General features: G+C 44.9%; 1 protein-coding gene across 1 annotated transcript in view; it reads right to left on the bottom strand.

Moving 5' to 3' along the window:
- The window catches only part of csmd2 (CUB and Sushi multiple domains 2), a 776,204-nt gene that overhangs the window by 239,425 nt on the left and 523,896 nt on the right, over positions 1 to 12,883 (bottom strand). Inside the window, exons 29-31 of the mRNA XM_045695078.1 lie at positions 11,246 to 11,384; positions 9,938 to 10,125; positions 1,749 to 1,943 (exon numbers count right to left, since the gene is read on the bottom strand). Coding sequence (XP_045551034.1) covers positions 1,749 to 1,943; positions 9,938 to 10,125; positions 11,246 to 11,384 — 522 coding nt within the window. The remainder of the gene's footprint in view (positions 1 to 1,748; positions 1,944 to 9,937; positions 10,126 to 11,245; positions 11,385 to 12,883) is intronic.

Below are 12,883 nucleotides of genomic sequence, written 5' to 3'. Positions count from 1 at the left end.
CAACTCAGAACTGGGAAATCTCTGACTTCAGTTAGTTCAAGACAACTCAGAACTGGGAAATCTCTGACTTCAGTGAGTTCAAGCCAACTGGGAAGTCAGGAAAAAAAAAAACTTGCTCTGACTAGGAAAATTACGTTTTGAACGGTCATCCAACTCGGAATTCCAAGTCTGGAACTCAGACCTCGTTCTAGAGCTTCCAACTTCCCAACGGAAGATCACTGTCACGTCCTGACCAGCAGAGGGAGTAGTGGTGTAGAAGATCACTGTCACGTCCTGACCAGCAGAGGGAGTAGTGGTGTAGAAGATCACTGTCACGTCCTGACCAGCAGAGGGAGTAGTGGTGTAGAAGATCACTGTCACGTCCTGACCAGCAGAGGGAGTAGTGGTGTAGTATTTTGGTCAGGACGTGGCAGAAGAAGTCTGTATGTGTTGTCTAGTATGTCTGTTTCTGGGTTAGTCTTGTGACTCCTGATCAGGAACAGCTGGGGATCGTTGTTCCTGATTGGGAGTCATATATTTAGGAGTATGTTTGTCACTTGGGTTTGTGGGTGGTTGTGCTAACACTGCTAGTCTTTTGTTTGTACGGAGCCTGTCGTGAGTTTGTGGTTATTGGTTTCCTGTGTATGTTTTGCTCTTCTATATAAAAAAGATGAGTATCCACATTTTGTCTGCAGTTTGGGCCATTCAACACGGCTTCAACTATTATGACAATCACTGACGTCATGATTTGAACTCGGTTTTTGTACGAGTTCCCAGGTGTCTTGAAAGTAAATCCAGAGAATGACAAACTTTGATGATAAAAGACCACCGCGCCAACTTCCTGTTCAAGTGAGCACAGCACAACAACGTTGAGCCAAAAAATGTGTTGTATGCTGTTGTATAAATGATATAATATGCCAAGGAGATATGTATACTGCAGCTAAGAAAGTAATATGAAATGTATGTTGTGTAGTAAGCTGTTAGTAGCCCATGTGCCTCACCCTAATAATTTGGTCCCTCTCCCCCTCATAGCCTACTGTTCCAAGTTGGTGGTGCACATGTAGTCTATAGCCTGTTTTATAGAAATGTAATCAAATGTTGTAGGAACTTTCATCGTCTGCTTATACGTCCCCTTCATTTATCCTACAGTTCTGACTTGGTGTACAGGGAGAACACTGTAAGAACAGCCCCTGTTCTGAGTTCTGTCGCTGTACATTTCAAAAGTGCTTACCAAATAGTTATATTGATTAGATCCATCCTAGCTCGCTCATTAATGTATTAATCGAAGTAACGGATTGCCTCTTATACAGTGATCATTCACTTATGCCATAGTTTGTACATCTCAATTGTTATATTATATTGTTTATATACAGTATGCTAACAATGACATTTGATTTGACAATGACATTTGACAATGACAATGACATTTTATATGCCGTGTTGTCTGTGTGTCGGTATATTCCCTATAGACCACATAGGCCTAATAAAATACTTGAAATGGTAGGCTAACCCAGTCAGTCTATGTCATGGAGAGAGCAGGTGTTCTTAATGTTTCATCCATTCAGTGTACATACACAAATACAGAATACGCACCGACTCAATCAAGTACACAACGTTTTATGCAGATTTGCAGAGATTATCTTTTTTTTTTTTAATTGTACTTAATAAAAACAATTGTTTACAAAAGGATGTTCGTTTGTTACCTTGAGAGTGTTTTCTAACTCAAACATTGATTTATCTATTTTGTTTTTGTTTTCTCGGTACGTTACCTATGCAGATGGGTTTTTGTTTGTTCCAGGAGGGCTTGCTGTCTGACCCCATGACGCAGGTCAGTGTGGGTTCTCCTTCCAGAGTGTATCCACTATCACAGTAGTAGGTGGTGGTTGAACCCAGTTTAAGGTCAGCGCCTACCCTGGTACCGTTCCTCACCACCCCAGGATCAAAGCATGACTCTCTAGGGTTCTCTGAGAGAGAGAGAGAATGTGTTAATCAGACTGGATTAGAATATAAAATTAGATTTCAAGGGATATCTGCATTGAGAGAGAGAGATAGTTAGTCAAACTGGACCGAATAAGACAAGAAACACAAGCTCAAAGTATGACTCTCTGTGGATGGAGAAAGACAGGGTTACTTTAGTTTGTTAATCAGACTTCAGAATCAGGATGAGGACCCCCCAAAATATTAATAAAATAACAGAAAGGAAACGTACAAAAGACAGAATCACACAAACAAGCCAACAAATCAGACAGGAAATACAGTATGCAGACTTAAATATTGCTGACTACATCCAGCTATCACAGTGCCATCCGTTTTGTCACCAAAGCCCCATATACTACCCACCACTGCGACCTGTATGCTCTCGTTGGCTGGCTCTCACTACATATTCGTCGCCAAACCCACTGGCTCCAGGTCATCTATAAGTCTTTTGCTAGGTAAAGCCCCGCCTTATCTCAGCTCACTGGTCACCATAGCAACATCCACCTGTAGCACGCGCTCCAGCAGGTATATTTCACTGGTCATCCCCAAAGCCAATTCCTCCTTTGGCCGCCTTTCCTTCCTGTTCTCCTGTTCTCTGCTGCCAGTGACTGGAACGAATTGCAAAAATCACTGAAGTTGGAGTCTTATATCTCCCTCTCTAACTTTAAACATCAGCTTAAAGAGCAATTTACCGATCACTATATCTGTACGCAGCCAAACTGTAAATAGCACACAAACTACCTCATCCCCATATTATTACTGTCATGACGTTGGCCTGTTGTTTATGACCCCCATTAATACCTTGGCCCTTTTCTCTCTCTCTACTTTATAGAGTTGACTTTTGGAAAGCCTCTGGTAACATAGAGAGTCTGGTAACATCAAAAGGTGGGAAACGGAACCGTATTTCGGTAATCCAACCAGTTGAAAATATGAGTTGGAACCTAATGAATATGATGTCAGTTCGGTTGGCGTCTGAGACTGCATCTAGGAAATTCTAGACATTCTAGTTATCAGATTCACATGGAATTGTTGTGCAATTTAAATGTTTAAATATGAAACTCTGTGAAAAGATTAAATGTAATTGTAGCTTCTTAATGAGAGAACGGTTTGTCATAAGGGTAAACTCTGCTCACTCAGAGGCCCCGCCCATGTGAACAGACATTGGTCGTAAACTATGAAACATGCCCCTTTACGAAAGTGTAACTTTGTGTTCCGAGGACGAGAAGACGACGGTCCCCACGTCGAAAGGGCTAAGATAAGAACCTAACGAAATCGAATTTCAACGTGAAGATGACGGACGACACTTGACTATACCAGCCAGAATATAGCATGAGCTAAAAGTATGGCAACTTGGTATGAACTTTGAACTCTAAAGAAGTGAGACCTCCTAGCCGATTGAGTTAGCCGCAGCAACTGTAAACATGGGCTAGGAAAGGACGGACGACGTATCCCGTCTAACACACAACAACGATACTATAACGTATCCAGTTTACCACTAGAGACATTCTTCAGAGGACAAGGAAGATCTCTGTTGAGCAACACTGCCTTCCATCTACGACCAACCTATTGAAGCACACCTCAGACTAAATATTACTTGCATTTTTCCTTTTCCAAATGGGCGGTTATTTAGAATGCATAAGATTCTGTATTTACGATAGTATAGCTCTCCCTTTTTTCCTCAGTCTTCCCGCTCTCTCATTCAAACCCAACCCCCTCTCTTTGTGTAACCAGCCGTCATATCTGTTCCGTCCGCTAGGGACCTTTTCTTTTACGACATAATTAGCAATCAATGTATGACCCATCCTGTGTATGTGTAAATTTGTGTTATTTGTTTAGGTATTTAGCAAATAAATAATTAAACCAAATTTTGTATTGCTGATTCAACTTGTTAGCCAGGAAGATAACCAAGAATTTACAACTTTCAGATGAGACTGAAGAAGGTGTCGAATAATAATTGGCTGCTACTGAAAGACCAAATTGTTGCCAAAGACACAACATTACTTACCCTCTTGTACCCCATTATCTCTACTTGCACATCATCATCATCTGCACATCTATCACTCCAGTATTAATGCTAAATTGTAATTATTTTCACCTCCATGGCCTATTTATTGCCTTACCTCCCTACTCTTCTACATTTGCACACACTGTACATAGCTTTTTCTATTGTATTATTGACTATACATGGATTTTTCTTTTCTATTGTGTTTACTGACTGTACGTTTGTTTATTCTTATGTGTAACTCTGTGTTGTTTTTGTCTCACTGCTTTGCTTTATCTTGGCCAGGTCGCAGTTGTAAATGAGAACTTGTTCTCAACTGACCTACCTGGTTAAATAAAGGTGAAATAAATAATACAACCAAAAAATATATCAACTAGCCAACAAATCAGACAGGAAATATGTACGGTAATATATCTGCAGATATGCAGCTGAAGAAACTAAGATGGACTGGTGAAAGACCTGAAGACAGATGGTGTGATTTGATTCGTTCAATTTGTTTTTGGTTCATTTATTTTCTGAATGTGTCTCCATCTCCCATTCCATCCTACTTTCCACCCCCCTCTCACTCTCTCCCTTGCTCTCTCTCCTTGTCTCTCCATCTCTCTCCCTCTCCCTCCCTCCCTCTCCCTCTCTCTCCCTCTCTCTCTCTCACTCTCACCCTTTCCCTTGCTCTCTCTCGCTCTCTCCTTGTCTCTCCAGCTCTCTCCCTCTCCCCTCTCTCTCTCTCTCTCTCTCTCTCTCCCTCACTCTCTCCCTTTCCCTTTCCTTTGCTCTCTCTCTCTCTCCCTCTCTCCCTCTCCCTCCCTCTCTCTCTCTCTCTCTCTCTCTCCCTCTCCCTCTCCCTCTCTCTCTCCCTCCCTCTCTCTCTCTCCCTCTCTCTCTCTCTAGCATGCCAGTACCCTTTCATCTTTGGCTGAAAGAGGTAGGACTAGGGAGGCAAAAAAACAGAATCCCTCCACCGCTCCCTCCCTCTCTTCCTCTATAATCTCCCCCTCTCCTTCCCTCTCTCTCTCTCTCTCTCTCTCTCTCGCTCTCTCTCGCTCTCTCTCCATCTCCCTCTCTCTCCCTCTCCCTCTCCCTCTCTCTCTCCCGCCCTCTCTCTCTCTCTCTCCCTCTCTCTCTCTCTAGCATGCCAGTACCCTTTCATCTTTGGCTGAAAGAGGTAGGACTAGGGAGGCAAAAAAACAGAATCCCTCCACCGCTCCCTCCCTCTCTTCCTCTATAATCTCCCCCTCTCCCTCCCTCTCTCCCCCTACCATCTCCACCTCTCCCTCCCTTATCCCCCTACCATCTCCCCCTCTCCTTCCCTCTCTCTCTCTCTCTCTCACTCACCCTACCATCTCCACCTTCCCTCTCTCACCTTACCATCTCCCCCTCTCCCTCCCTCTCTCCCCCTACCATCTCCCCCCACCATCTCCACCTCTCCGTGCATCTCTCCCCCTACCTCCCCTCCCCACCTCTCCCTCCCTCTCTCCCGATAACTCCTATCCCATCTCCACCTCTTCCTCCCTCTAACTCCCCTCCCATCTCCACCTCTCCCTCTCTCCCCCTACCTCCCCTCCCATCTCTAACTGGTAAAGGTAAGGAGTAAGACAAACAGACAGACAGACTGTCAGGACAAGGACCTTATTGAGAGTGACATCGCTCTGTCCAAAGGTCTGCTGACTACACACAACTGTCTGTCTCAGTCCTGAACCAGAACTCTGTGTGTGTGTGTGTGTGTGTGTGTGTGTGTGTGTGTGTGTGTGTGTGTGTGTGTAGCTGTACACAGCTCCTAGCTAGAGCCCTGGACCACAGATCGAAATACATAGATTATAAACATTGCAGAGGAACAAGCCACTCCATTAATCTTCAACGTCAAACATCAGACTTAAATAAACATGAGATTAATGTCCTAGTTGAATGTAGATCTCACGGCCTCACCTTGAGAAAGCACAAGGCAAATGCCATGTTCAATGTGTACAAATAATGACCACAGAATGACCGATCAGATTTGACCCTGCACTCCTTAACAGTAAACGCAAGTACGGTCATTTCAAAGACAGTTGTTGTGACCTGTTGCTAACGGGCCGTCTTGTTACTGTTGGTAATGTTGTTGCTAACGGGCCGTCTTGTTACTGTTGGTAATGTTGTTGTGACCTGTTGCTAACGGGCCGTCTTGTTACTGATGGTAATGTTGTTGTGACCTGTTGCTAACGGGCCGTCTTGTTACTGATGGTAATGTTGTTGCTAACGGGCCGTCTTGTTACTGTTGGTAATGTTGTTGCACGCCGTCTTGTACTGGGTTGTTGCTAACGGGCCGTCTTGTTACTGATGGTAATGTTGTTGCTAACGGGCCGTCTTGTTACTGTTGGTAATGTTGTTGTGACCTGTTGCTAACGGGCCGTCTTGTTACTGTTGGTAATGTTGTTGCTAACGGGCCGTCTTGTTACTGATGGTAATGTTGTTGCTAACGGGCCGTCTTGTTACTGTTGGTAATGTTGTTGCTAACGGGCCGTCTTGTTACTGATGGTAATGTTGTTGTGACCTGTTGCTAACGGGCCGTCTTGTTACTGTTGGTAATGTTGTTGCTAACGGGCCGTCTTGTTACTGTTGGTAATGTTGTTGCTAACGGGCCGTCTTGTTACTGTTGGTAATGTTGTTGCTAACGGGCCGTCTTGTTACTGTTGGTAATGTTGTTGCTAACGGGCCGTCTTGTTACTGTTGGTAATGTTGTTGTGACCTGTTGCTAACGGGCCGTCTTGTTACTGTTGGTAATGTTGTTGCTAACGGGCCGTCTTGTTACTGTTGGTAATGTTGTTGCTAACGGGCCGTCTTGTTACTGTTGGTAATGTTGTTGCTAACGGGCCGTCTTGTTACTGTTGGTAATGTTGTTGCTAACGGGCCGTCTTGTTACTGTTGGTAATGTTGTTGCTAACGGGCCGTCTTGTTACTGATGGTAATGTTGTTGTGACCTGTTGCTAACGGGCCGTCTTGTTACTGATGGTAATGTTGTTGCTAACGGGCCGTCTTGTTACTGTTGGTAATGTTGTTGCTAACGGGCCGTCTTGTTACTGTTGGTAATGTTGTTGCTAACGGGCCGTCTTGTTACTGATGGTAATGTTGTTGTGACCTGTTGCTAACGGGCCGTCTTGTTACTGATGGTAATGTTGTTGCTAACGGGCCGTCTTGTTACTGTTGGTAATGTTGTTGCTAACGGGCCGTCTTGTTACTGTTGGTAATGTTGTTGCTAACGGGCCGTCTTGTTACTGATGGTAATGTTGTTGCTAACGGGCCGTCTTGTTACTGTTGGTAATGTTGTTGCTAACGGGCCGTCTTGTTACTGTTGGTAATGTTGTTGCTAACGGGCCGTCTTGTTACTGTTGGTAATGTTGTTGCTAACGGGCCGTCTTGTTACTGTTGGTAATGTTGTTGCTAACGGGCCGTCTTGTTACTGATGGTAATGTTGTTGTGACCTGTTGCTAACGGGCCGTCTTGTTACTGTTGGTAATGTTGTTGCTAACGGGCCGTCTTGTTACTGATGGTAATGTGTGTGCCTGTTGCTAACGGGCCGTCTTGTTACTGATGGTAATGTTGTTGTGACCTGTTGCTAACGGGCCGTCTTGTTACTGATGGTAATGTTGTTGCTAACGGGCCGTCTTGTTACTGATGGTAATGTTGTTGTGACCTGTTGCTAACGGGCCGTCTTGTTACTGATGGTAATGTTGTTGTGACCTGTTGCTAACGGGCCGTCTTGTTACTGATGGTAATGTTGTTGTGACCTGTTGCTAACGGGCCGTCTTGTTACTGATGGTAATGTGGACCTGTTGCTAACGGGCCGTCTTGTTACTGTTGGTAATGTTGTTGTGACCTGTTGCTAACGGGCCGTCTTGTTACTGATGGTAATGTTGTTGTGACCTGTTGCTAACGGGCCGTCTTGTTACTGATGGTAATGTTGTTGCTAACGGGCCGTCTTGTTACTGTTGGTAATGTTGTTGTGACCTGTTGCTAACGGGCCGTCTTGTTACTGATGGTAATGTGTGTTGCTAACGGGCCGTCTTGTTACTGTTGGTAAGTGTATGTTGCTAACGGGCCGTCTTGTTACTGTTGGTAATGTTTGTGACCTGTTGCTAACGGGCCGTCTTGTTACTGATGGTAATGTGTGTACTGTTGCTAACGGGCCGTCTTGTTACTGATGGTAATGCTGTTGCTAACGGGCCGTCTTGTTACTGTTGGTAATGTTGTGCTGTTGCTAACGGGCCGTCTTGTTACTGATGGTAATGTTGTTGTGACCTGTTGCTAACGGGCCGTCTTGTTACTGATGGTAATGCTGTTGCTAACGGGCCGTCTTGTTACTGATGGTAATGTTGTTGTGACCTGTTGCTAACGGGCCGTCTTGTTACTGATGGTAATGTTGTTGTGACCTGTTGCTAACGGGCCGTCTTGTTACTGTTGGTAATGTTGTTGTGACCTGTTGCTAACGGGCCGTCTTGTTACTGATGATGCCAAACAGAAGGTATAGGCTATTATTTTCATGTAATCTCTCCTTTCCTTCCATCTCTCCTTTCCTTCCATCTCTCCTTTCCTTTTCATCTCTCCTTTTCCTTCCATCTCTCCTTTCCTTCCATCTCTCCTTTCCTTCCATCTCTCCTTTTCCTTCCATCTCTCCTTTCCTTTTCATCTCTCCTTTTCTTTTTATCTCTTCTGACTTTTACGATCTACCATTCCAAAATGTAAAGTACCCATATTACCCAAAATGGTGTTCCTTATTCAACCACAATGTGTTTAGTGAAATTCAGTAATACATTCGAAGCTGACCCTGACTACCCCAAACAGAGTTTACTCTCTGTCTTTTAGACTCTGACTACCCCAAACTACTCTAACACAATAGGCCTTATTGATGCAGAGATCTCTAGACTATAAACCCAGGTCTTTTAAATTAAAGTCCCAACTGATGTTGCCCCTTTAATTTCCAATTATGTTTAATCCTCTATTCCTGATAACAGATATTTACCACTACAGGATCCAAGCCCTCTGAGAAACAACCTGCAAACACAACACACAAATCAGTTACCAGACCTGTCAACCAACTGTTACACACACACAACACACAAATCAGTTACCAGACCCGTCACACACCAACACACACACGCACACACACACACAGGGGAGCCTGTGATCTTGAATGACTATGATCGTCTGTGATCCTGTATAAACAGTGTGTACTGTACCGTTGTGCCCCAAACAAACCACAAAAGCGTGGTCGGTCAAACTCAGCGAGATACAGGAGTGTGTGTGACATCAAACGGACGTTTGCTAAAATGTATGAGAAGCCTTTGGTGTGGCACACCGACGACAGAGAGGCAATGATCAAACACAGCTCTCTCTCCTTCTCTCATTTATATATATATATATATATATATATATATATAGTGTTCATAATTATTCTCAGGTTCGCTACTAGAAAAGCTAGGGGTCGATAATTAAGCCCAGACACGGTCCATTGACTGGGTGATCAAGACAACGTGTTAAAGCACCGTTTCTTCTCTGAAGACGTTTTGACACAACTAATCCAGAGCAATTTGAAGTGGAAACAGTTGGAAGTTGAAAGGAACAATGTACAAGGTCGGTAAGTACACACTTCAGCAATATGCTTGAAGAGGAGTTTGAAACGAAAAGAATCACAAGGTTTTTAAAAAACCCTCAGAGCAGAGTCATAAACACATACAAAAGCCAGGCACAAACTAGCTGTCAGAGAGACGAAAAATGAATTGTACACAACAAGGGTAAATCAAACGTGATCTAAAAACCACAATGCATTTCTTTTTAGCTTATTTAGCTAATACCCAAACTGATGATAATAATATGCTTTTAAGGACAGACAAACCCAAATAAGTAAAATAATACACAGAACCTAAATCATCCCTAAATGTACCACCAATACAAAATAACAAAAACAGACAAGCACTTTAGTCCTCCCACCGCTAGGGGGCGATCTACCTGTGTACTGCAGGATGAAGCCGTTGCTGCTGAGCGACGCGTCGCTGCGGAAGGCGAGGAAGAGCGTGTTGGAACTGCTCTCGATGCGGTCGGGGACGTCAGTACCATAGAAACTCCCCAGCAGAGGGTGGAGGGAGTCAGGACCGTCATAGATATGGAGGAAGTCGTAGCTGGGCTCCAGACTGAACCTGAACAACACAGAGAAGGAAAGAACTGGTTACATTAGAAAATATAATTGTGTCAAGTATTGGGTAAGGAGTATTCTAGACCATATGAACTGACCAGGGAATAACGTGGGTAAGGAGTATTCTAGACCATATGAACTGACCAGGGAATAACGTGGGTAAGGAGTATTCTAGACCATATGAACTGACCAGGGAATAACGTGGGTAAGGAGTATTCTAGACCATATGAACTGACCAGGGAATAACGTGGGTAAGGAGTATTCTTGACCATATGAACTGACTAGGGAATAACGTGGGTAAGGAGTATTCTAGACCATATGAACTGACCAGGGAATAACGTGGGTAAGGAGTATTCTAGACCATATGAACTGACCAGGGAATAACGTGGGTAAGGAGTATTCTAGACCATATGAACTGACCAGGGAATAACGTGGGTAAGGAGTATTCTTGACCATATGAACTGACTAGGGAATAACGTGGGTAAGGAGTATTCTAGACCATATGAACTGACCAGGGAATAACGTGGGTAAGGAGTATTCTAGACCATATGAACTGACCAGGGAATAACGTGGGTAAGGAGTACTCTAGACCATATGAACTGACCAGGGAATAACGTGGGTAAGGAGTACTCTAGACCATATGAACTGACCAGGGAATAACGTGGGTAAGGAGTACTCTAGACCATATGAACTGACCAGGGAATAACGTGGGTAAGGAGTACTCTAGACCATATGAACTGACCAGGGAATAACGTGGGTAAGGAGTATTCTAGACCACATGAACTGACCAGGGAATAACGTGGGTAAGGAGTATTCTAGACCATATGAACTGACCAGGGAATAACGTGGGTAAGGAGTACTCTAGACCATATGAACTGACCAGGGAATAACGTGGGTAAGGAGTACTCTAGACCATATGAACTGACCAGGGAATAACGTGGGTGCTAATAGCACAGACATGTTGATATTAGTTGACCTCAACATTGACACCGTCCATGCATGTTCTCTACGAGGGAGAATCCAAAATTTCGACTTGGAAGTCTCCCAATGGCATCAATATTCGACAAAGTGAACATTTGATTGGACGTTAGGATGTAATTAGATGTAATTAGCGTCTTGCTCACTGGTTGAAATTGAGTGCGATGACGTAGTCAGGGGTGACCGAGACGGTCCAGTCGCACTCTCGCCCGTGGGGGTACGGCTCGGGGTACTCTGGGGACAGGATCAGCCCAGTGCGGTCCGTCAGGTTCCCCCCACACGGAGCTGTGATACAGGGAGAGAGAGGAGAGGAACATGAGAAGTAGAGGAAGATACAGATAACAAGAGAACATCCCTGGTCATCCCTACTGCCTCTGATCTGGAGGACTCACTAAACAGAGAACATCCTTGGTCATCCCTACTGCCTCTGATCTGGAGGACTCACTAAACAGAGAACATCCTTGGTCATCCCTATTGCCTCTGATCTGGAGGACTCACTAAACAGAGAACATCCTTGGTCATCCCTACTGCCTCTGATCTGGAGGACTCACTAAACAGAGAACATCCCTGGTCATCTCTACTGCCTCTGATCTGGAGGACTCACTAAACAGAGAACATCCTTGGTCATCCCTACTGCCTCTGATCTGGAGGACTCACTAAACAGAGAACATCCCTGGTCATCCCTACTGCCTCTGATCTGGAGGACTCACTAAACAGAGAACATCCCTGGTCATCCCTACTGCCTCTGATCTGGAGGACTCACTAAACAGAGAACATCCCTGGTCATCCCTACTGCCTCTGATCTGGAGGACTCACTAAACAGAGAACATCCCTGGTCATCCCTACTGCCTCTGATCTGGAGGACTCACTAAACAGAGAACATCCCTGGTCATCCCTACTGCCTCTGATCTGGAGGACTCACTAAACAGAGAACATCCCTGGTCATCCCTACTGCCTCTGATCTGGAGGACTCACTAAACAGAGAACATCCCTGGTCATCCCTACTGCCTCTGATCTGGAGGACTCACTAAACAGAGAACATCCCTGGTCATCCCTACTGCCTCTGATCTGGAGGACTCACTAAACAGAGAACATCCCTGGTCATCTCTACTGCCTCTGATCTGGAGGACTCACTAAACAGAGAACATCCTTGGTCATCCCTACTGCCTCTGATCTGGAGGACTCACTAAACAGAGAACATCCCTGGTCATCCCTACTGCCTCTGATCTGGAGGACTCACTAAACAGAGAACATCCCTGGTCATCCCTACTGCCTCTGATCTGGAGGACTCACTAAACAGAGAACATCCCTGGTCATCCCTACTGCCTCTGATCTGGAGGACTCACTAAACAGAGAACATCCCTGGTCATCCCTACTGCCTCTGATCTGGAGGACTCACTAAACAGAGAACATCCCTGGTCATCCCTACCGCCTCTGATCTGGAGGACTCACTAAACAGAGAACATCCCTGGTCATCCCTACTGCCTCTGATCTGGAGGACTCACTAAACAGAGAACATCCTTGGTCATCTCTACTGCCTCTGATCTGGAGGACTCACTAAACAGAGAACATCCCTGGTCATCCCTACTGCCTCTGATCTGGAGGACTCACTAAACAGAGAACATCCCTGGTCATCCCTACTGCCTCTGATCTGGAGGACTCACTAAACAGAGAACATCCCTGGTCATCCCTACTGCCTCTGATCTGGAGGACTCACTAAACAGAGAACATCCCTGGTCATCCCTACTGCCTCTGATCTGGAGGACTCACTAAACAGAGAACAT

Source organism: Salmo salar, chromosome ssa14, assembly GCF_905237065.1.
Source record: "Salmo salar chromosome ssa14, Ssal_v3.1, whole genome shotgun sequence".
NCBI classification, from domain to species: Eukaryota; Metazoa; Chordata; class Actinopteri; order Salmoniformes; family Salmonidae; genus Salmo; species Salmo salar.
This window is presented reverse-complemented; position numbering and strand designations above follow the sequence as displayed.